Genomic DNA, 19,485 nt, shown 5'->3' on the forward strand with positions numbered 1-19,485 from the left:
GGTCTTTTCCACAGAAGTTAACAACTGTCTTAACCACAATGGGGGCTGCCATGAACACGCAGCCTGCATCCCCGTCGGCCCCCAGCAGGTGAGAGCAGGGAGGGGGACTACAGAGTGTCTGGGCCATTCCCGCCAGGGTGGGCTATACCCTCACACCAGGCCTGGAGAGGGGGTGCTGGCTAGATCTTGGCCCTTGAAGGCCACCCCCTGACTAGGACTTGGGACAGGTCTCCTGCAACTGTCGCGATGGATACAGTGGGGACGGCATCAAGACCTGCAAGCTCCTGGACCCCTGCACCCAGGTCAGGCCCTAGCCCTGTCCCTTTCTTTGCACATGTATGCAGAACAGGGGTCTCAAAGTCAATTTACCTGGGGGCCGCAGGAGGCAAAGTCGGGGTGATCCTTGAGTGCAAAGTCAGTAGTAAGCCTTGAACATTGGGGGGGGTGTGACCTAAACAACTAAAACAAAACAAAACAAAAAAAGATTTCTCTAGGGCAGGGCCACAAAATGTTGCACGGAGGGCCGTTTGTGGCCCACAGGTTGTGAGTTTGAGACCCCTGGTGTAGAGGAAACCAGCAATTCCCAGGTGGTGTGAGGTGTGGGAAACGGGTAGAGGGCGAGTGGGGGGAGGTTTCTTCTGTTGAGCTGGTGGGAGCAGAGGCACCTCTGATGCCCCCTCACCTGTCTTGCCTCAGCGGAATGGGGGCTGCAGCCCCTACGCCATGTGCAAGAGCACGGGAGATGGCGAGAGGACCTGCACCTGCAACCCAGCCCAAACTGTTGGGGATGGTTTCACCTGCCGTGCCCGAGTCAGCCTGGTAATGAGGCCACCCCGACCCACACTCCTGGAACAAACTCCACCCCACCACCCTTATCCACAGCCTCTGTCAGACTTCCGGCTTTCATCTCGATTCTGATTGTGGCCATGGCCTCTTGATTCTCTCTAGGCCTAACTCATGAATTAGGATTCTTAAACATATCTTGAGCCCAGCTCAGACACCCCACACCCAACTCCACCCCAAACAGGCTTCCTTTCCCCATCTCTGCCTATGGCCAGACCTTGGGCCATAGGTGATGGGAAGCTTTGGGCCTTGAATGTGGCCACCCAAATCTGAGATGATGCTCGCCCTCTCAGGAGCTCCTGCGAGACAGCCAAGCCTTGTTCTTCAGTCTTCACCTCTTGGTGAGTGACCACAAACCCCCGTTTCCTCAGTCCACGGCCTCTTGGGCCTGCCTCTCTGGGGTTCTGTCTTTACTTTTATTATTTTTTTGGTTTTGGGGCTATGCCTTGCGGTACACAGGGGTTACTCCTGTGCTCAGAAGTCGCTCCTGGCAGGCTTGGGGGACCATATGGGAAGCTGGGCATCAAACCTGGCTCCATCCCAGGTTGACTGCGTGCAAGGCAAATGCCTTACCACTGTGCTACCACTCCGGCCCCCAATTCTGTCTTCACTTGAAGGGGAGCTGGTTGGGTGTCGGACTCTGGTCTTCTTCCAAACTGTCCCCTCCTAGGAATACAAGGAGCTCAAGGGAGATGGGCCCTTCACGATCTTTGTGCCCCACGCAGGTGTCCTGGCCAACCTGTCACAGGTGACACCCCAGCCCCCCAGGGCCAGGAGGGAGTAGCTAGCAGTAGTAGCTGCTAGTAGTAGCAGTGGGGAGAGCCCCTCGACCCTCAATCCCACCCCTTTCCCTGCAGGACGAGCTGACCCGCATTCGGGCTCAGCGCTCCCTCGTGTTCCGCTACCACGTGGTGGGCTGCCGGAGGCTCCGCAGCCAGGACCTGCTGCAGGAGGGCTACGCCACGGCGCTCTCGGGCCACTCGCTGCGCTTCAGCGAACGGGAGGTGGGCTGGCCCTGCGTGGAAGACCCCTGATTGGTGTCAAGTCTTGGGTGGGCTTTGGCAGAGACAGGGGTTGCAACCGGCCATGCCAAGGGCCCTGTCCTAGCAGTTGAAGCACAGACAGGTGCTGGACCTGGACCCACCCAACCAGGCCACGCCCCCAGCACCCATCAATTGGCTTCAGCCAATCAGAGCCCCGTCCCCACAACAGGCCCCACCCACACACCCTGAGACCATATAGGCCCCGCCCCAGCATCTGTCAATTGGCTTCAGCCAATCAGATTCCCTGCTCCCATGGCAACATACCCCACCTACATGCCCCATGCCCCGCCCACACATCCTGAGCCTATTAGGCCCCGTCCTAGTGTCCATCAATTGTCTTCAGCCAACCAGAGCCCGCCCCATATCAACATGCCCCATCCACACGCCCTGAGCCGCTCTAGACCACGCCCCCATGCCTATCAATCAGCTTCAGCCAACCAGAGCCCTGCTCCCATGGCAATATGCCCCGCCCATATACCCTATGCCCCACCCACACGCTCTGAGCCTATCAGGCCCTGCCCCTTATTCTTATCAATTGGCTTCAGCGAACTAGAGCCCCTCTCCTAAGACAACATGCCCCGCCCACATACCCAAGACCCAGCCCACATGCCCCATGCCAGCTCCCAGTCTCAAGATGATCTAGGCCCCTCCTCCAGGGCCCATCAGTTGACTTCAGCCACCCTCAAGTCTCACCTCTATGGCAACATTCCCCGCCCACACACCCCATGCCCAGCTCCATGCTCCCATGCCACTCCTTATGCCACTCCCCGTGTTTCCATGCCGTGCCCTATGCTCCCAGGCCCTGCCCACATGCCCCTTCCCACCTCTCCACTATCTAGGCCCCACCCCCGGGGCCCATCAATTGGCTTCAGCCACCACTACCACAACATGCCCTGCCCATAAGCCCCGTGCCACGCCCGTGCTGTATGTTTTCTATGCTACACCACATCCCCACGCCACACCCCAATCTATCGTGCCATGCCTCACACGACGCCCCCAACCTACCATGCCATGCTCCCAGGGCAGCATTTACATCAATGAGTACGCCCGTGTGGTGAACAGTGACCAGGAGGCCGTGAACGGTGTCCTGCACTTCATCGACCGTGTCCTGCTGCCACCCGAAGCCCTGCACTGGGAGCCCAGGACAGCGCCCACCCCGAGGGTATGACTTGGGCCTGGCTCAATGGCTCTGTGAGCTAGAAGGTGGTCTGGTCTGCGGGGGTCTTGCTTCCCTCCTGCCTGACCCCAAGGCTTATGGGCATCTCTCCGCAGAGAAATGTCACTGCTGCTGCGGAGAGCTTTGGGTACAAGATCTTCAGCGGCCTTGTGAAGGTACAGCTCTTATGGGTGACTGTCTGTGTGTCTGCACCTCTGCCCAGGCACCCATGTTATCCTGTTCTCTTTGTGTGGCACATGTTCTGTGCCAGCCCCATGTGAGCACAAAGATGAATGCTTGCTTACATATGTACCCATATTCTGCCAGTTGAGGTGAGTGCCTACGAGTGTGCCCACCTGGGATGACATGACTGGTAGGAGGGTTGCCCAGATCCCGGGATTTCTTTCCTGTCCTTGCCCACTGGTCTCTGCTGGGGATTGCCGCATCTCTGCTCTTCCCCAACAGAAAGCCGGCCTCCTGCCCATGCTGCGTGATGGTTTCCATAGGCCCCTGACCATGCTGTGGCCCACAGACTTGGCCCTGAAGGCACTGCCGCCAGATCGGCAGGCCTGGCTGTACCACGAGGACCACCGTGACAAGCTGGCAGCCATCCTGCGGGGTCATGTGATCCGCAACGTCGAGGTCGGTGTACCACCAGACCCTGGTTTCCATGGTGCCACAGAGCCTGACTGCACACTTCCAACTGTGGTTTTATTTTTCCAGGCTTTGGCATCTGACCTGCCCAACCTGGGTTCCCTCCGGACCATGCACGGGACCCCCATCTCCTTCTCCTGCAGTCGAGCTCGGCCGGTGAGTGCAGCTTGCACTAGGGAGGTGGGCAGGGGCCCTGCAGAGCTCCTGACACTCCCCTAAAAAACCCCCTCCACATGCAGGGTGAGCTCCTGGTGGGAGAGGATGAAGCCCGCATTGTGCAGAGGTACCTGCCCTTCGACGGTGGCCTGGCCTATGGCATCGACCAACTGCTGGAACCCCCTGGCCTTGGTGCCCGCTGTGACCGCTTTGAGACTCTGCTGCTGCGATTGGTGAGGGCCAGATGAGGTGGGGCCCAAGCCTCCTGTCTTATTTTTGGCCACATCCAGTGGTGCTTAGGACTGACTGTTGGATTCCTAGTTATGAGAAGAGGGATCCCTCCTGATAAGCTTGGGGGATCATATGGGGTGCTGGGAATCAAACCTGGGTTGCCCGTATGCCAGGCAAGTACCCTTCCTTCTGCATTCTCACTCTAATCCCCCAAATTTCCCCCACTTCCCATACCCCTACTTTACCCAGTTCTCTAATCCTGCCATGCTGGCTTCCCTTCCTCTCTTCCAGGACTGCAGTATCTGCGGGATGGAGCCACCATGTCCTGAGGGTTCCCAGGAGCAGGTAAGCAGCCTCGAGCTGGCTGCGAGGTCCTGGCAAGGCCCCAGGTTGCCAGCCCAGGTGTTTTCAGCCTAACTTCTCTTGGCCCAGGGCAGCCCCGAGACCTGCTTGCGCTTCTTCTCCAAGTTCTGGTCAGCGCCGCCACTCCACTCACAGGGCATGCGCAGTACTTGGGCCCGACCCAAGTTCTGGGACCTGGGAAGGGGTTGCCATCGCAATTGTGTCACCACCAGCTGGAAGCCCAGCTGTTGCTCCGGCCACTATGGCAGCAGTTGTCGAGGTGAGTCCTGATGGAGGCAGAGATGCCATGTTCCCTTCTCAATTCACAGCTGCCCTCTGACCACTGTCTCAGAGAAGGTTTTTCCATCAGGTCAGGGACAGGTTTGGCAACTGCCTTTTTCTGGAAAACATTGGCTTTTAAGGTGTGTGTGTGTGTGTGTGTGTGTGTGTGTTTGGCTTTTTTTTTTGTTTTGAGGCCACACCCGGCGATGCTCAGGGGTTACTCCTGGCTGTCTGCTCAGAAATAGTTCCTGGCAGGCATGGGGGACCATATGGGACAACGGGATTCAAACCAACCACCTTTGGTCCTGGATCAGCTGCTTGCAAGGCAAACGTCGCTGTGCTATCTCTCCGGGCCCGTGTGTTTGGCTTTTAAAGGGTAATGTGTGGGGCCAGAGAGATAGCACAGCGTTAGGGCATCTGCCTTGTATGCGGCCAAACCGGGAGGGACCCGGTTCAATTACCAGCATCTCATATGGTTTCCTGAGCCTGCCAGGGACAATTTCTGAGTGCAGAGCCAGGAGTGACCCCTGAGCACCGCTGGGTGTGGCCCAAAAACCAATCAATCAATAAGTAAATAAAGTTTAAATAAGTAAAGTTTAAATAAGTAAGTAAATAAAGTTTAAAAAAAGAAAGTGCATGTGTGTGTGTGTGTGTGTGTGTGTGTGTGTGTGTGTGTGAATGCATATCCATAAAACAGGACATAGCGGGGACCTGGAGGGTTTCTAGGACCCAGGGACCTGGCATTTGGGGTGGTATCTGCTTCTGGAAGACCCTAACGGGGGGAGGCATGAGGAGACCTCTAAGCCCTGGTTCCTCCTCTTGTCTCTCCATCTTCTCTAGCTTGCCCAGGTGGTGCCAGCAGGCCCTGTAACAAACATGGTGTGTGTCTGGATGGCATGAGTGGCAGCGGGCAGTGCAAGTGCCTTCCAGGATTTGAGGGCACAGCGTGTGAACTCTGTGCCCCGGGGTACTTTGGACCCTATTGCCAAGGTGGGTGGAACGGTACAGCTCCCCCCCCCACCCTGCCTGCTCCATGGGGTCAATTCTCACGATTCCTTGCGCTGATCCCACCCTCCTGCCTGTCCCCCTCAGCCTGTGCCTGCACCTCCCACGGCACCTGTGATGAGGGCATTGGGGGCTCTGGCTCCTGCTTCTGCCTCGAGGGCTGGACAGGGTCTCGCTGTGAGGTACAGCTGAGTAAGTAGCCCTGGCATTTGTTCCTGACCTCACGTAGCTAGGTAGTGAAGCGGGCAGGAGAGGGTGGTTGGGGAACCTAGGGCGACAGCTACTAACTGTGTGTGTGGGGTCCTGGGGAGCAGAGTTGCAGCCTGTATGCACCCCACCCTGCGCACCCCAGGCTGTGTGTCGTGTGGGCAACTCCTGCGAGTGCAACCTGGGTTACGAAGGGGATGGCCACCAGTGCACAGGTGAGCGGGCGGTGGGGATATGGGAGGTGGGATGGTGCCTTCCTGTCACCTGGACCCACCACTCTGTCTCGGTGGCTTCCAGTGGCGAATCTGTGCCAGGACGGGAATGGTGGTTGCAGCCAGCATGCCACCTGCAGCCAGAACGGAACGGCTGTCACCTGCACCTGCCTGCCTGACTATGAGGGTGATGGCTGGAGCTGCCGAGGCAGAGACCCCTGCGCCGATGGGCAGCGAGGGGGCTGCAGCGAGCATGCCGACTGCTTGAGCACTGGCCCGGTGAGCCGGCAGGAGCCGGGAGACTCTGTGTAGCGGGCCTGCAGAGAAACTCTCCCTGGGCTGAACTTGCACCCTCCCGCCTTCTGTCCCCAGAACTCACGGCGCTGTACGTGCCACGCTGGCTATGTGGGCGATGGGCTGCATTGTGTGGGGGAACCCCAGCCGCCTGTGGACCGCTGCCTGAGCCAACCCCGCCCGTGCCATTCAGACGCCATCTGCACGGACCTGCACTTTCAGGGTGAGCTCTCGCAGCTGCTGCGCTTGTCCTGCTTGGCCTAACCACCTGCCCCCTCGCCCACTGTTATAAAGTCCTTAATGGTGGTGGAGGATGGTGTGATGGATGGCTAGAGAGGCCTTTCTCTGCCAGCCTGGGCCTCATGCCTGCAACCCCTTCCTTCTAGCCGGCGGTCTCAGGGTGGTGTAGCGAGGAAATGATCCACAGGCAGTCAGGTTTCAGGAGACATCAACTTGATTCAGGCCCTAGCCACCATGTGTGGCTCCTAAGCTTTTTCAACCTTTTCTATTTCTTTTGGTTTGTTTTTATTTTTTGTTTTTGGTCACACCTCGCAGTGCTCAGGGGTTCCTCCTGGCTCTGTGCTCAGAAATCCTCCTGGCAGGCTCAGGGGACCCTATGGGATGCCGGGATTGGAACCACTGTCCTGCTCCATGCAAGGCAAACGCCTTACCTCCATGCTAGCTCTCAGGCCCAAGCTTTTTCAACCTTTCAAGCCTGCTCCATCAGCAGCCCTGCCTTCACACCTGTCTCTCCCAGCTACCCACCTACCTCTCTTGCTGAGCCCCCTCTCCCAGCCCTCTCCCCCTCTCCCCTCCTGGTTGGAAGCAAGGACCCCTCTTCGGCCAGATGTGGGCAGGTGTGCCTCGAGCTGGGCAAGGCGGGAGGTCGGGGAGGGGAGCGACACCCCCAGGCGCCCCTGCCCTCTCCTGCAGAGAAGCGGGCCGGCGTCTTCCACCTGCAGGCTCCCAGCGGCCCCTACGGCCTCAACTTCTCCGAGGCCGAGGCGGCCTGCGGCGCCCAGGGAGCGGCCCTGGCTTCCCTCCAGCAGCTGTCCGCGGCCCAGCAGGTGCGTGGCGTGCGGGGGCACTGGATGCCGGCCTGGAGGGGCTCCCCGGGGAGCCCCCGGGTCTCAGCGTCGCTTCTGCCCCGCAGCTGGGCTTCCACCAGTGCCTGGTGGGCTGGCTGGCCAACGGCTCGGCGGCCCACCCCGTGGTGTCTCCCGCGCCCGACTGCGGCAACGGCCAGGTGGGCATCGTCAGCCTGGGGCACCGGCAGAACCGCTCGGAGCGCTGGGACGCCTTCTGCTACCGCCTGACAGGTGCGTGGCGGCCAGGCCCCGCCCCTCAGGCAGGGCCCCGCCCCGTGGCCCTGATCCTCCAACCAGCTCTCTTCATCACCACCAGGCCCCGCCCACAGCCACATTCCTCCAATCAGGACTCTTGCTTCCAAACCAGGCCCCTTCCATACCCTTTGTCCAGGCCCCGCCCCCACCACCAGGCCCCGCCCCCACAGCCTACCCCCCCAACCATGTCTCTCCCTTCTAACCAGGCCCCGCCCACAGCCACATTCCTCCAATCAGGACTCTTGCTTCCAAACCAGGCCCCGCCCCTCCTGTCAGGCCCCGCCCACAGCCACATTCCTCCTATCAGATCTCTCCCTTTTAACCAGGCCCCGCCTCTTCCCTTTGTCCAGGCTCCGCCCCACTGCCCCACCCTTCCAACCAGGTCTCTCGCTTCCAACCTGGCCCCGCCCCACAGCCCCATCCTTCTAACTAGATCTCTCCCTTCTAACCAGGCCCCGCCCCTCAGCCTCTTCCCTCCAACCAGGGCTCTTCCTTCCCACCAGGCCCCGCCCCACAGCCTTGTCTGTCCAACCAGGTCTCTCCCTTCCAACCAGGCCCCGCCCCTCCCCTTGTACCAGACCACGCCCCTCCCCAGCCCCCGCTCCCTGTCCTCCCTTGTCCCGCAGACGTGTCCTGCCAGTGCCGAGGCGGCTTCGTGGGCGACGGCACCAGCACGTGCAACGGGAAGCTGCTCGACGTGCTGGCCGCCACCGCCAACTTCTCCACCTTCTACGGGGTGGGTTGCGGGGCGGCAGGCTGGGGGTCCCCGCGGGGGAGGGAGGCCCTGGACCCACACGACCTGTCCCCCACCGCCACCGCCACCCCAGATGCTGCTGAGCTACGCCAACGCCACCCCCAGGGGCCTGGCCTTCCTGGACTTCCTGGACCTCGAGCGCCCCTACAAGACGCTCTTCGTGCCCATCAACGAAGGCTTCAAGGACAACATGGTGGGAGACCCCCCAGGGCGGCAGGGGGCTCCCCGGGCCTCCCCTGGCCAGCCCATCGCAGCCCGGCCCGACGGTGCCCGCTCTGCCCCCAGACGCTGAGCGGCCCCGACCTGGAGCTGCACGCCTCCAACGCCACCTTCCTCAGTGCCAACGCCAGCCGGGCCACCTCGCTCCCTGCCCACTCGGGCCTCAGCCTCGTGGTCGGGGACGCGGGCGCCAACAGCTCCTGGGCCCCTGCGGTGAGTCCGCTGCCACCTGCCCACCGTCCAGTCCGCCACCCATCTGCCCCCATGGCCGTGAGCGTGGTCCTACCCAGCGTCACTCTCCCCAGGCCCCAGGGACGGTGGTGGTCAACCACGTCATCGTGTGGGACATCATGGCCTTCAATGGCATCATCCACGCGCTGGCCAGCCCCCTCCTGGCGCCCCCACAACCTGTAAGTTAAGTTGGGGGCCTGGGATCACACAGGGGAACGACCATGGTGCCGACCCAGTCCCGGACACCCGCTCGGTTCTCTTTGCAGCGGGCTGTGGTGGCACCTGAGGCCCCACCCGTGGCAGCAGGCGTCGGGTCTGTGCTAGCTGTCGGGGCCCTGCTGGGCCTCGTGGCTGGAGCCTTCTACCTCCGGGCCCGAGGCAAGACCACGGGGTTTGGCTTCTCCTCGTTCCAGGTAGGATGGGAGTTAGTGGGGGGGCACTGAGGGAGCCCCAAGCCTGTGACTTGCTCAAAGCCCCTCCCTGCCAACCCCTTTCCTCCTAGGTGGAAGAAGACGCCAAGGATGACTTCTCCCCGTGGCAGGAGGGGACCAGCCCCACCCTGGTCTCGGTCCCCAACCCTGTGTACGGCAGCCACGATGCTTTTGGGGAGCCCTTTGATGTGAGTCACAGGGCAAGGGAAGGAAGGGGTGGAAAATGTGGGCTCCGGGGTCTGGTCCCGGCCTGGTCCCCAACCCCCTTGGCCCCCTTACAGGACTCACTTCTAGAGGACAACTTCCCGGACACCCAGAGGATCCTCGAGGTCAAGTGAGGGTACTGGACAGAGGAGAGGTGGCACAGGCACAGAGCAAGCGAGCGAGGGAGCGAGAGCACTTTTATTGCCCAAGTGGACAGATGCCAGTGTGTGTTCATGTTGTGTACGTGTGACGAATAAAGGCGTCCTCAGCGGATGTGGGCCATGTCGCTGAGGAAGGGGGTCTTCATACAGCCTGTGCACAGCTGGTCCATCCAGAGGGGCGCCTCGTGCTGCAGGGGCGTGCGGCGCGGGTAGAAGGTGAAGTCCACGTCGTAGTGCAGCAGGCAGCTGAGCGAAGCCATGTAGAGGTCGGAGAAGCGCACGAGACGCCGGGAGAAGTACGTGGGGTTGTGGAAGGTGCGGAAGATGCTCCCAAACTGAGCGTTGAACAGGGCCTTGGTGACGCACCTGGGGAGGGAGATGGGTGCTCAGGGGGCCGTCGTGCAGAGGGGACCGGACCCAGATCTTCCCCGATGCCATCTACCTACCTCAACTCCTGCCGCTCCTTCATCCAGGTGGCCAGCACCTGCCGAGACTCCGCGTCCTGGTAGGTCTGGGGGAGACAGGGTGGGGTCCGTGTGGGCATGCCAGCTGGCACCCCCGGGCCCTGACTGGCCAAGGCCAGCTGGAGCGTGCAGCCTACCTGCATGCGCTCCAGCAGCCCGGTGAGCGCCTGCTGCCAGGTCAGCGAGTGCATGTACTGCTCCGTGTTGATGATCCGGATCTCCCGTTCCAGCTCGGGGATGATGGCACCCGTGCGCCAGCCGTGGCGCAGCATGAGGTCCGCCAGGTCGCTGTAGAGGTGGTCTCCGAAGTAAAGCACGCGGGGGCCACGCCATTCCGTCAGGCGCAGGAAGTCGAACAGGTTCCCCTGGGAAGAAAGGGGAGAACGGACAGGCATAGAGTTGAGTGTGCTTGAGGGTTCCCAGGGGGGCGGCAGAGCAGAGCCCTGTTCCCTAGCTGACCTCCCAGGTCCCCAGAGACGGCCAGGCCCGCCAGCAGGATGCCGGGCTGCCCTTTCCCGCGGCCTCAACACCGCCTCTGGCTCCTGGCCTCACGCACTTCCCTCACACAGGAAGAAGGGGCTGCCTGCCTGCTGAGAGAGGGGCACAGGAGCTGGTAGAGCCCCGCAACACTGGGCCTCTCTCCGCTGTTCCCTCACACCCACCCAGGCTAGGTCGTGACTGTGAGTTCCTTGATTTATTTTAGTATAGTTTTTGGTTTTGGGGCCAAGCCCAGCAGTGCTCAGAGGCTCAGTATCATGGGGTGACTCCTGGCTCTGCACTCAGAAATCGCCCCTGGCAGGCTGGGGGACCATATGGGAGGCCGGGAATCAAACCGGTGCCCTACCGCTGTGCTATCTCTCCAGCCTCATCCTTGTCACTTCTGTGCTCAAGGGATCATGCAGGGACTTGGGCTGCGAGGCTCCGGCATATGTGCTAGCCCTCTAGAATATCTTCCTGACCCGAGTTCACCAGTTTACGAGAAACACTCCCCCGTCCTCAGCCTGTTCCTGGCTTCCCAAGGCTGTGTCCAAAGGGAACTGAAGCAGAACCACTGCAGCTCATTGGTCTCTCCTGCTTCAAAGCCAGAGAAGAGACGGGAAATGCACAGTGAGACTCAAACACAACAGGGAAAGTTCAGAGGGGAGCAGGACAGGAGAGGCAAGAGCAGGAAGCACCGGTGGTGGCAGGCAGAACCCCATCCCAGTTATGGGGGCAATTGCCAGGCAGGTGCCATCAGAGAGAGCAGCCGATGAGGGCCCACAGGGAGAGGCAAGGCCCAGACAGAGCTATGGGAAGAAGTCAATTGTTGAAACAAGCTCCAGTAGAGAGGATGAGAGCAGGCGACCTAGCAGAAGGGGTCAGAGAGTGGAATGAACATGAAGAATGCACCCCCAAACCTGCCTGGTGAGCCTGGATGTCTGCTAACAGTCCGTGACCTCACCGTTCCCAGCTTCAGGTCCTGAACTCATGAGAAAGGGCTAGGAATTTCCTCACAAACTTGAGAATTCTAAAGCAGCAAGTGGGGGTGTGGGCAGAATGAGTGCAGATTGAGTAGTGTTTTTATCTTGCATATGGCCGATCTGAGTCCAACCCCCGGCATCCCATATGGTCCCCCAAGCAGCTCCAGGAGTAACCCGAGTGCTTCCAGGTGTGGTGGCAGAGTGAGACTGCACAGCTGGCAGGGCATTTGCCTTGCATGTGGCCGACTATGGCTTAATCTCAGCACCCCACCTGGTTCCGAGCTTCACCGGGAGTGATTGATTCCTAAGTGCAGAACCGTGAGAAGACCCCGAGCGCTGCTGGCGGGTCCCAGAAGCCAAACAAAGAAACGAAGTGGCATGATGGCTGGTGTGGCTCTAGCAAGGGTGGTTCATGCCATGGGGTAGGAAACTCAGACCGCTTTCACAGACCAGAAAACCAGCCCCCCTTGACCGCCGAGCAGAGCGAAAATCTAGAGGGAGGCTGCCCCCTAAGGCCCTCACCTGCCGGTAGATCTTGCCCTTCTCCAGGCGGGTGATGCGGTCCCACTGCAAAGAACCTTTCTCATCGAGTTTCCGGAAGGGCCTGGAATAGAGGCGCAGGGCTACACCTCCCAGTCTCAGGCAGGGGCTTGCTGCCTCACACCCCCTGCTCCCCGACTTTGCCAAGGCCAGGCAGGTCAGGCCAGCTCCCCGAAGGCTCCCCTTGCCCACAGCCCGTACTTGCGGCGGTCGGTAAAAAAACTGGGCTTGTCTGCCTGCACAATGACCACGTCGAAGAGCTGGCGCCAGTCGGGGCCCACCATGTGCCGCATGCCCTTGTCCCTGCAGAAAGGGGAAGGGGCCGTGGTGGTGCCTCCTCGACCCCCTTCCCCGCACCCCTCTCCCGGGGCCCATGCTCACACAAAGCTGAAAGGACTGTTGGTGATGAGGAAGAGCTGCTTCCCGTGGGTCACCAGGCGGCTCAGGACAGCAAAGGTCTCATCCCCTTTCAGGATGTACTTCTCTGACAGAAGAAAGGGGCCCATGAGCGTGGATGATGGGGTGCCCTCCTATGGCTGCCCGAGTCAGGACCCATCCTTACCCATGTCCCGCTCGATCCACTGGTACATGAGGCCCTTGACGTGCACGTCTCGAATGGCATCCTGGGGTGGAGGGAGGAGTGGAGGGACGATGAAGGGGAGCTGGGACTCTCCCACCCTACCCCTACCACCACCCCAGAGACAGTCCTTACTGTCACATCCTTGTAGAGATGTGCCTGGTCGAACTCCAGGCCGTGGCGCAGAAAGTGGTCCACCACGCAGGACAGCAGGGCCATCTCTGGCAGTGAGAAGATGTCCATGAATTGCTTGATGGAGGGGCCCTAAGGACGGGGGTGTGGGCCTTAGTGAGTCCTCCCAGAATGACCGCTCCCTGACCCAGAGACCCAGGCGGGGAGGAGGGCGCGACTGATCGTGAGGTGGGTGCGGCCTGCCAGGGAGCCCCCGAGCAAGCTGCTCTGGGCACTGATAGACAGGGCAAGTACCTTGCCATAGAAGCCACTCATCTGGTACAGTGGGACGTGTTGGGTGCCTCCGTAAAGGTCAATCACCTCTTCATCGGGCACAGGTTGGAGACCCCTGTATGGGAGAACAGACCCCGTCAGACTCAAGAGCTGGGGAGGGGGCCGGAGAGATAGCACAGCAGCAGGGCATTTGTCTCACACATACCCGGGTTTGCTTCCCGGCATCCTATATGATCCCCCAAGCCTCCCAGGACCGATTTCTAAGCAGAGCCAGGAAGAACCCCTGAGGGCCGCCAGGTGTTGCTCAAGAAACAACCCCCGCCACCCCCCCCAAAAAAAAAGTGCTGGAAGAGAGGAATGGGACAGGACAGAGTTAACACTGACCTGTAGGCCGTGCCCAGCTGCACATAGTGGTAGGCATCAATCTTCATGAGAAGGCTCTGGGGACATAGGAAGAAATGGCGGGGTGAGGGGAGCCCCCTCTGCAGATGGGGTGCCAACGTACGTGTCCTGTTAGGTCCCTACTCACCTTCTGAATGTCATAGTGGAGACCCCGGATGGCAAAGGTGGGGTCGTAGTCGTACTTCCGAATCCCCTCTGGGTACTATGGGGGATGGAGGCTGAAGTCAGTCACTGCCAGCCTGTTGGCTGTGCAGTCAAGCACCTCCGAGATAAACATGTTCATCTCCACCACCCCCATCCCAGAGGAGCCCCGAAGACTCAGCTGCTGGCGAGGCCAAGCGGGACCCACGGACCGTCTCTCTCGCTCAGCCCACCTTGTAGTGTTCTATCAGGATGTCGCGGGCGGCGCTGAAGATCTCGGGGTGCAGCGCATCTGCGTACTGGGCCAGGGTGTAGTCGTAGTCGAAGCCATAGACCTCCACACCCCCCAGGCTGATCTCGTTGTTGGCGTAGATGGCGGCGGGGTTGAGCAGGCTGCAGACCTCAGGCGGCAGCAGATCTAGAACAGAGCAGAACTGGGATGAGGAGGACAGCCACTGACTGTTTCAAGTTGGGGTGTAACTCTCCTGGGGGTCGCACAGCGAGGATCAGGGTCCTGCACTGGTGTCGGCTGTGCCACACGCTCTCGGAGACCTCAGACCCTTGTCTCTGCTCTCCTGCCCCTTCCCAGGGCCTGCTGGCTGGGGGAGCATCTGGGCACCTACCTTGGCCTGTGCAGTGAGGCCTCTCTCATTCAACTGCAGCTGCCGCCAGCCCACATGGCACATATATTGAGAACATTAAGGACAGTTGACGGGCCATGTGGTGTCTGAGGGGTGTTCTGGGCCCTCCAGGATGTGATTACAGCCAACCGTGTGCTGCATGCAGCAGATGCAGGACCAGAAGGCCATCCCCTCTTCTGGTTCCCCCAACTCTGACTCAAGGAGCAGGAGATGGGGGAAAGGGGAACACAGAAAAGCAGACTCAGAGGAAAGTGCTCAGGGCACTGACTGGCCTGCGCTCCCATTCCTGTGGCTGAGCCCCTCACGCCTCTGAGGATACAGGCCCTAGGGCAGTCCCTGGGCATCAGTGGGCCTGGCACACACAAGGCATCTCTGTGCACAGAGCCCTGCTCTGCGGAGGTTCTTTTAAAGTTCCCCTTGATGGGCCAGAGAGCTAGCCCAGCGGTAGGGCGTTTGCCTTGCAAGCATCAGATCCAGAATGGACTGTGGTTCGAATCTCGGCATCCCATATGGTCCCCAAGCCTGATAGGGGTGATTTCTGAGTGCAGAGCCAGGAGTAACTCCTGAGCACCGCCGGGTGTGACCCAAAAACCAAAAAAGTAAAAAAGTTCCCCTTGGCTCTCCCCTCCTTTAGGAGTCAAACGCGGGGTGTGTGGGTGTGGGAACAGTAGGTCCCAGTGGCGACTCCAAGATGGCCTACACCTGGCAGCTGTCCGTAGCCAGGCAGGTGAAGCTGGAATGTACCCCGCACATCACACAGCTAGATGGACAGCTGAAGAAGGCTTTCGAGGTTCCACCCGGCATGGCCCTCATGAGCTATTGTGAGGACTCTGCCCACAGTTTGCAATTCCTGGGCTCTGCCATGACCTGGCTGAGTATTCCAGCAGCTCCCCAGGAGGAGAGTCTACTTGGCATTGGAGGCCCTGTGGGTAGAATCCTGACCGAGACCACAATCGCTTCCTGCCTCTCCCTTCCCCGGCCGAGGATGTTTCCTGGAGACACAGAGTCCTAGGAATAAAGCAAAATGAAGGCCAGGCCCCCGACCCTCTTTCTAGTTTATTTTTGTTTGTTTTGGGGCCAAATCTGGCGGCGCTCAGGGATTACTCCTGGCTCTGTGCTCAGAAATTGCTCCTGGGGGCCGGAGAGATAGCATGGAGGTAAGGCGTTTGCCTTTCATGCAGGAGGTCATCGGTTCGAATCCCGGCGTCCCATATGGTCCCCCCGTGCCTGCCAGGAACAATTTCTGAGCCTGGCGCCAGGAATAATCTCTGAGCACTGCTGGGTGTGACCCAAAAACCACAAAAAAAAAAAAAAAAAAAAAAAAAAAAAAGAAATTGCTCCTGGCTGCTCAGGGTACCATAGGGGATGCCAGGGATCAAACCCGGGTCCGTCCCAGATTGGCTGCATGCAAGGCAAATGCCCTACCACTGTGTCCTTCCATGTCTGGACTGAGAAAGTCAGGGCACTGGGGCCGTGCCCCCCCACCTGCACTGGCCTGCCAACTCCTGCCTTCCCCCAGCTATGGGCCTGGCCAAAGATACTGCATCAACTTGACCCATGGCAGTCTCGAGGCACCCATGGTACCAGGCCCCACTGCTGCGGGTGTCTTGCTGGTGGTCAGTCCTCACTCTGGCTTCAGGGTTGGCATCCTCACTCGATATCCCAGACCCCAGGAAGAAACAGACCTAGGGATGTTTGGGTCACCTGCTCCAATCAGCCAGCGGGAGAAAGTGGAGTTGAGATTGGAAATAGGGTGTCTCCCCACCTATCACCTATCCAGCCTCTCAGCCTGGCCTTCCAGTGTGACCGCACTGAGTGAAGAACAGCTACCTGGCATTTTTTGTGTGTGTGTGTGCATGCTGGTAAGCACGTTTGTGTTTGTGTGTGGGATGTTCTTGGCACACGCCCAGCAGTGCTTGGGGTTTACTCCTGGATTCTATTACAGCCTGGATCACTCCAGGTGGGGCTTGGGACTCTAGGTGGTGCGTGCAGGGCTCTGCATCTCTATCACTGCCTCCCAAACCTAGGTACCGAGGAGAGAGAGAGAGAGACAGAGACAGAGACAGAGCCCAAGGTGCAAGAGTGGCTTCTCTGGACAGCGTCTTTGTCCCTTTCACAGCAGCAAGAATCTCGGTGAAGACTGCATCCTAACAGGTTAAAAACCCAGCAGGACTCCAGTTTCCTTCCCCATGAACAGGAAAGGCTTTTCTTTCTTTCTTGTTATTTTTTGTTTGTTTGCTTTTGGGTCACACCCGGCGGCACTCAGGGGTTCCTCCTGGCAGGCACGGGGGACCCTACAGGATGCCGGGATTCGAACCACCATTTGGGGCAGGAGAAGCTTTTCAGGCTGCTAATCCGAAAATCTTCTCCAGGCCCATCCGGTGGATCCCTTGATGCCACCCAAAGTCTGACCCTCCCCTGGCCACTGGGTCTCTGAGAGGGGTCCAAGGACCCTCCTCCTCCTCCTCCTCTCCCCAAAGAGGGAGGGGGGTGTCTTCATGACTCCGCCTTCAGCACCTCAAGAATGGAGCCCCTGCTTGGCCACACCCCTCAGCTCCCTGGAACCTTCTAGAAAGGTCGGGGTCACTTTTGTGTCCCAGACAATGCGAGCCACGTCACGGGGGGGGGGGGGTGGAGTGGGGGGCTGCTCAGGAAGGGCCCCTGAATCCTTCTTGCTTCAGATTCTTTTCAAGTCATAAAGAAAGTGTGTGTGTGTGTAGGGGGGGCTGTGTTGACAGCCTACAATTGTTTTTTCACCCAAACCCCAAACCCAAAGCCAGGGGACATCCCGGGGCAGGGCGTGAGTGAGGCTGGGAATAGCCTGGACACCCCCAAGTGTCTGCCCCAGCGACTCCCCTAGGATGGGTGCCTGGATGGGGGCTCAGCAGCAGCAAGAGGGGTGCAGCGGGGACTGCACAGAGAGGCCGCTCTGTGGGTGGGCCAAGCCTGCAGCAGCCCTCAGGGGCAAGAGGACGCTTGGGGGGCCTGGGGGCCCCTCAGTTTTTCCTTGCAGGCTGATCGCTCTGCCCTGGGGGTGCGGGGAGCCCCAAGAGCAGCCACCTGGAGGTGCCCAGGAAAGTTCTGCGGGCCTCCCGGGGAGCTGCGCTGGCTTTGTTCCCGCCTTGGGGCCCCACTGGGGGACGAAGGGCTGGGAGAAGGGCGCCGGCCCCGCGTTCCAGAGACCCCCGGGGCTCACCCACCGTGCACCAGCCGCCGCAGGTCCTGGTACCGCGCCCACAGCTGCGCGCCGGGCTCCGCGGCGGGCGCCGAGCGGGGCGCGCCGGGGCAGTGGGCGCCGGGCCCCGGTCCGGGTCCGGGTCCGGGTCCGAGTCCGGGGGGCCCGCAGCCCGGGCAGGAGGGCGCCGACGACGCGGCTCGAGGCCCGCCAGCGCCACGCGGCAGCCAGCGCCCGGCCAGCGCCCGCCAGCCCGCGCCCGCCATGCCCGCCGCCCGCCGCGCGCTGCCCGCCCCGCTACCCGGCCGCGCGGCGACCCGCTCCGGCCCCGCCGCCGCCCGCCCGCCGACTGCGCGCCCGCCACCGTGGCCGCGGGACCCGGGCGGGCGCTGGCCAATGAGCGCGGGGCAGGGAGCCGCTCTGGCCAATGGGAGTGCTCCTCGGCGGAAAGGGGCGGGAGAGTCCCGCGGTGGGCGTGGTTGTATGTGGGCGTGGCTTGTTGGTGGTGAGCGTGGTTTTCGCTCGTGGGCGTGGTGAGCGGGATTCCCGGCCCCTTCCCCGTTGGCCTGCAAACAATCTGCGACCCTCTTCCCCTTTGGTGGTCCCAAGGGTGTGTCTCTGTGTGTGTCTCTCTGTGGCTCTGTGTCTGTCTATGTGTCTCTGTGTGAGTCTGTGTTTCTGTGTGTCTCTGTGTGTCTTTGTGTGTATATGTCTCTGTGTGTGTCTGTGTCTGTGTGTCTCTGTGTGTATGTCTCTATGTGTGTCTCTGTGTGTTTCTCTGTCTGTGTGTCTCTGTGTGTGTGTTTGTGTCTCTGTATGTCTCTGTGTGTCTTTGTGTGTCTGTGTCTGTGTGTCTCTATCTCTATGTCTCTATGTGTGTCTCTGTGTGTCTTTGTGTGTGTGTGTCTCTGTGTGTCTGTGTGTCTCAGTGTGTATATGTCTCTATGTATGTCTCTGTGTGTGTCTCTGTGTGTTTCTCTGTGTCTGTGTGTCTCTGTGTGTGTGTGTCTGTGTCTCTGTATGTCTCTGTGTGTGTGTCTCTGTGTGTGTCTGTGTCTGTGTGTCTCTGTCTGTATGTCTCTATGTGTGTCTCTATGTGTGTGGGTCTCTGTGTGTGTTTCTCTGTGTCTGTGTGTCTCTGTGTGTGTTTCTCTGTGTCTGTGTGTCTCTGTGTGTGTTTCTCTGTGTCTGTGTGTCTCTGTGTGTGTGTGTGTCTCTGTGTGTATGTCTCTGTGTGTCTCTGTGTGTATCTCTGTGTCTGTATCTATGTGTCTCTGTATGTCTCTATGTGTGTGTGTCTCTGTGTGTGTGTCTGTGTCTCTGTGTGTATGTCTCTGTGTCTCTGTGTGTGTCCGTCTGTGTGTGTGTGTATGATGATAAAAGCAGAGCCAGTGAGTGTGGGGTATGTGTGTGTCAACCCCCTTCAGTGACCTCCAAGGGTGTGTATGTGTGTGTCTGTCTGTGTGTGTCTGTGTGGCAACCCCGTTGGGTGGCCCCAAGGGTGTGTGTGTCTGTGTGTGTGTGTGTGGCAACCCCGTTGGGTGGCCCCAAGGGTGTGTGTGTCTGTGTGTGTGTGTGTGTGTCAGGCCCTCCTGCCCCTTCCCCCACACTGGCCTCCGGACTGCTGGCCCTCCACCCTCCACCCCTTCCCCCATGCCAAAACTCTGGCCACACACCCCAGGCTTTGTTGCCCAGAACTGAATCAGCTCCTTGACACCCCTTTCCTCCAGCGAATAAAACGCCCCGATCGCTTTGCTGATTGCTAGTTTTGGGGACTTTTGGTTCCTTGGCTGATCCCCAAACTGGGCCAGATCCCCAAGGCAGCTGAAGCAGAAGTTCTTTCTTCTTCATAGAGGATTTTTCTCTCCTTTTGGGGGGATTTTATTTTGGGGGGGCCATACCTGGCTGCATT

At 59.9% G+C, this 19,485-nt stretch overlaps 2 protein-coding genes across 2 annotated transcripts in view; one reads left to right on the top strand and one right to left on the bottom strand.

The window, feature by feature from the left end:
- The window catches only part of STAB1 (stabilin 1), a 33,934-nt gene extending 24,021 nt beyond the window's left edge, over window positions 1-9,913 (top strand). Inside the window, exons 43-69 of the mRNA XM_049777464.1 lie at window positions 15-88; window positions 228-302; window positions 697-819; window positions 1,137-1,184; window positions 1,514-1,591; window positions 1,701-1,847; window positions 2,908-3,048; window positions 3,159-3,218; window positions 3,508-3,684; window positions 3,766-3,852; window positions 3,936-4,085; window positions 4,375-4,428; window positions 4,516-4,705; window positions 5,548-5,697; window positions 5,800-5,904; window positions 6,027-6,134; window positions 6,217-6,410; window positions 6,504-6,648; window positions 7,359-7,492; window positions 7,579-7,744; window positions 8,395-8,504; window positions 8,596-8,715; window positions 8,808-8,954; window positions 9,047-9,151; window positions 9,239-9,385; window positions 9,475-9,591; window positions 9,685-9,913. Of these exons, the coding sequence (XP_049633421.1) occupies window positions 15-88; window positions 228-302; window positions 697-819; window positions 1,137-1,184; window positions 1,514-1,591; window positions 1,701-1,847; window positions 2,908-3,048; window positions 3,159-3,218; window positions 3,508-3,684; window positions 3,766-3,852; window positions 3,936-4,085; window positions 4,375-4,428; window positions 4,516-4,705; window positions 5,548-5,697; window positions 5,800-5,904; window positions 6,027-6,134; window positions 6,217-6,410; window positions 6,504-6,648; window positions 7,359-7,492; window positions 7,579-7,744; window positions 8,395-8,504; window positions 8,596-8,715; window positions 8,808-8,954; window positions 9,047-9,151; window positions 9,239-9,385; window positions 9,475-9,591; window positions 9,685-9,741 (3,209 nt within the window). The 3' untranslated portion in view covers window positions 9,742-9,913. The remainder of the gene's footprint in view (window positions 1-14; window positions 89-227; window positions 303-696; window positions 820-1,136; window positions 1,185-1,513; window positions 1,592-1,700; window positions 1,848-2,907; window positions 3,049-3,158; window positions 3,219-3,507; window positions 3,685-3,765; window positions 3,853-3,935; window positions 4,086-4,374; window positions 4,429-4,515; window positions 4,706-5,547; window positions 5,698-5,799; window positions 5,905-6,026; window positions 6,135-6,216; window positions 6,411-6,503; window positions 6,649-7,358; window positions 7,493-7,578; window positions 7,745-8,394; window positions 8,505-8,595; window positions 8,716-8,807; window positions 8,955-9,046; window positions 9,152-9,238; window positions 9,386-9,474; window positions 9,592-9,684) is intronic.
- On the bottom strand, window positions 9,788-17,839 carry NT5DC2 (5'-nucleotidase domain containing 2). Its single transcript, XM_049777456.1, has 13 exons — window positions 17,599-17,839; window positions 13,991-14,175; window positions 13,744-13,818; window positions 13,599-13,654; window positions 13,236-13,329; window positions 12,945-13,073; window positions 12,795-12,855; window positions 12,614-12,716; window positions 12,434-12,535; window positions 12,215-12,296; window positions 10,370-10,597; window positions 10,215-10,279; window positions 9,788-10,134 (listed from the first exon to the last, which is right to left on the bottom strand). Exons 1-13 carry the CDS (start codon window positions 17,837-17,839, stop codon window positions 9,873-9,875), a joined length of 1,683 nt encoding a protein of 560 aa, XP_049633413.1. The 3' UTR covers window positions 9,788-9,872.
- Between the last annotated feature and the right edge of the window lie 1,646 nt (window positions 17,840-19,485).

Source organism: Suncus etruscus, chromosome 7 (genome assembly GCF_024139225.1).
Source record: "Suncus etruscus isolate mSunEtr1 chromosome 7, mSunEtr1.pri.cur, whole genome shotgun sequence".
NCBI classification, from domain to species: domain Eukaryota; kingdom Metazoa; phylum Chordata; class Mammalia; order Eulipotyphla; family Soricidae; genus Suncus; species Suncus etruscus.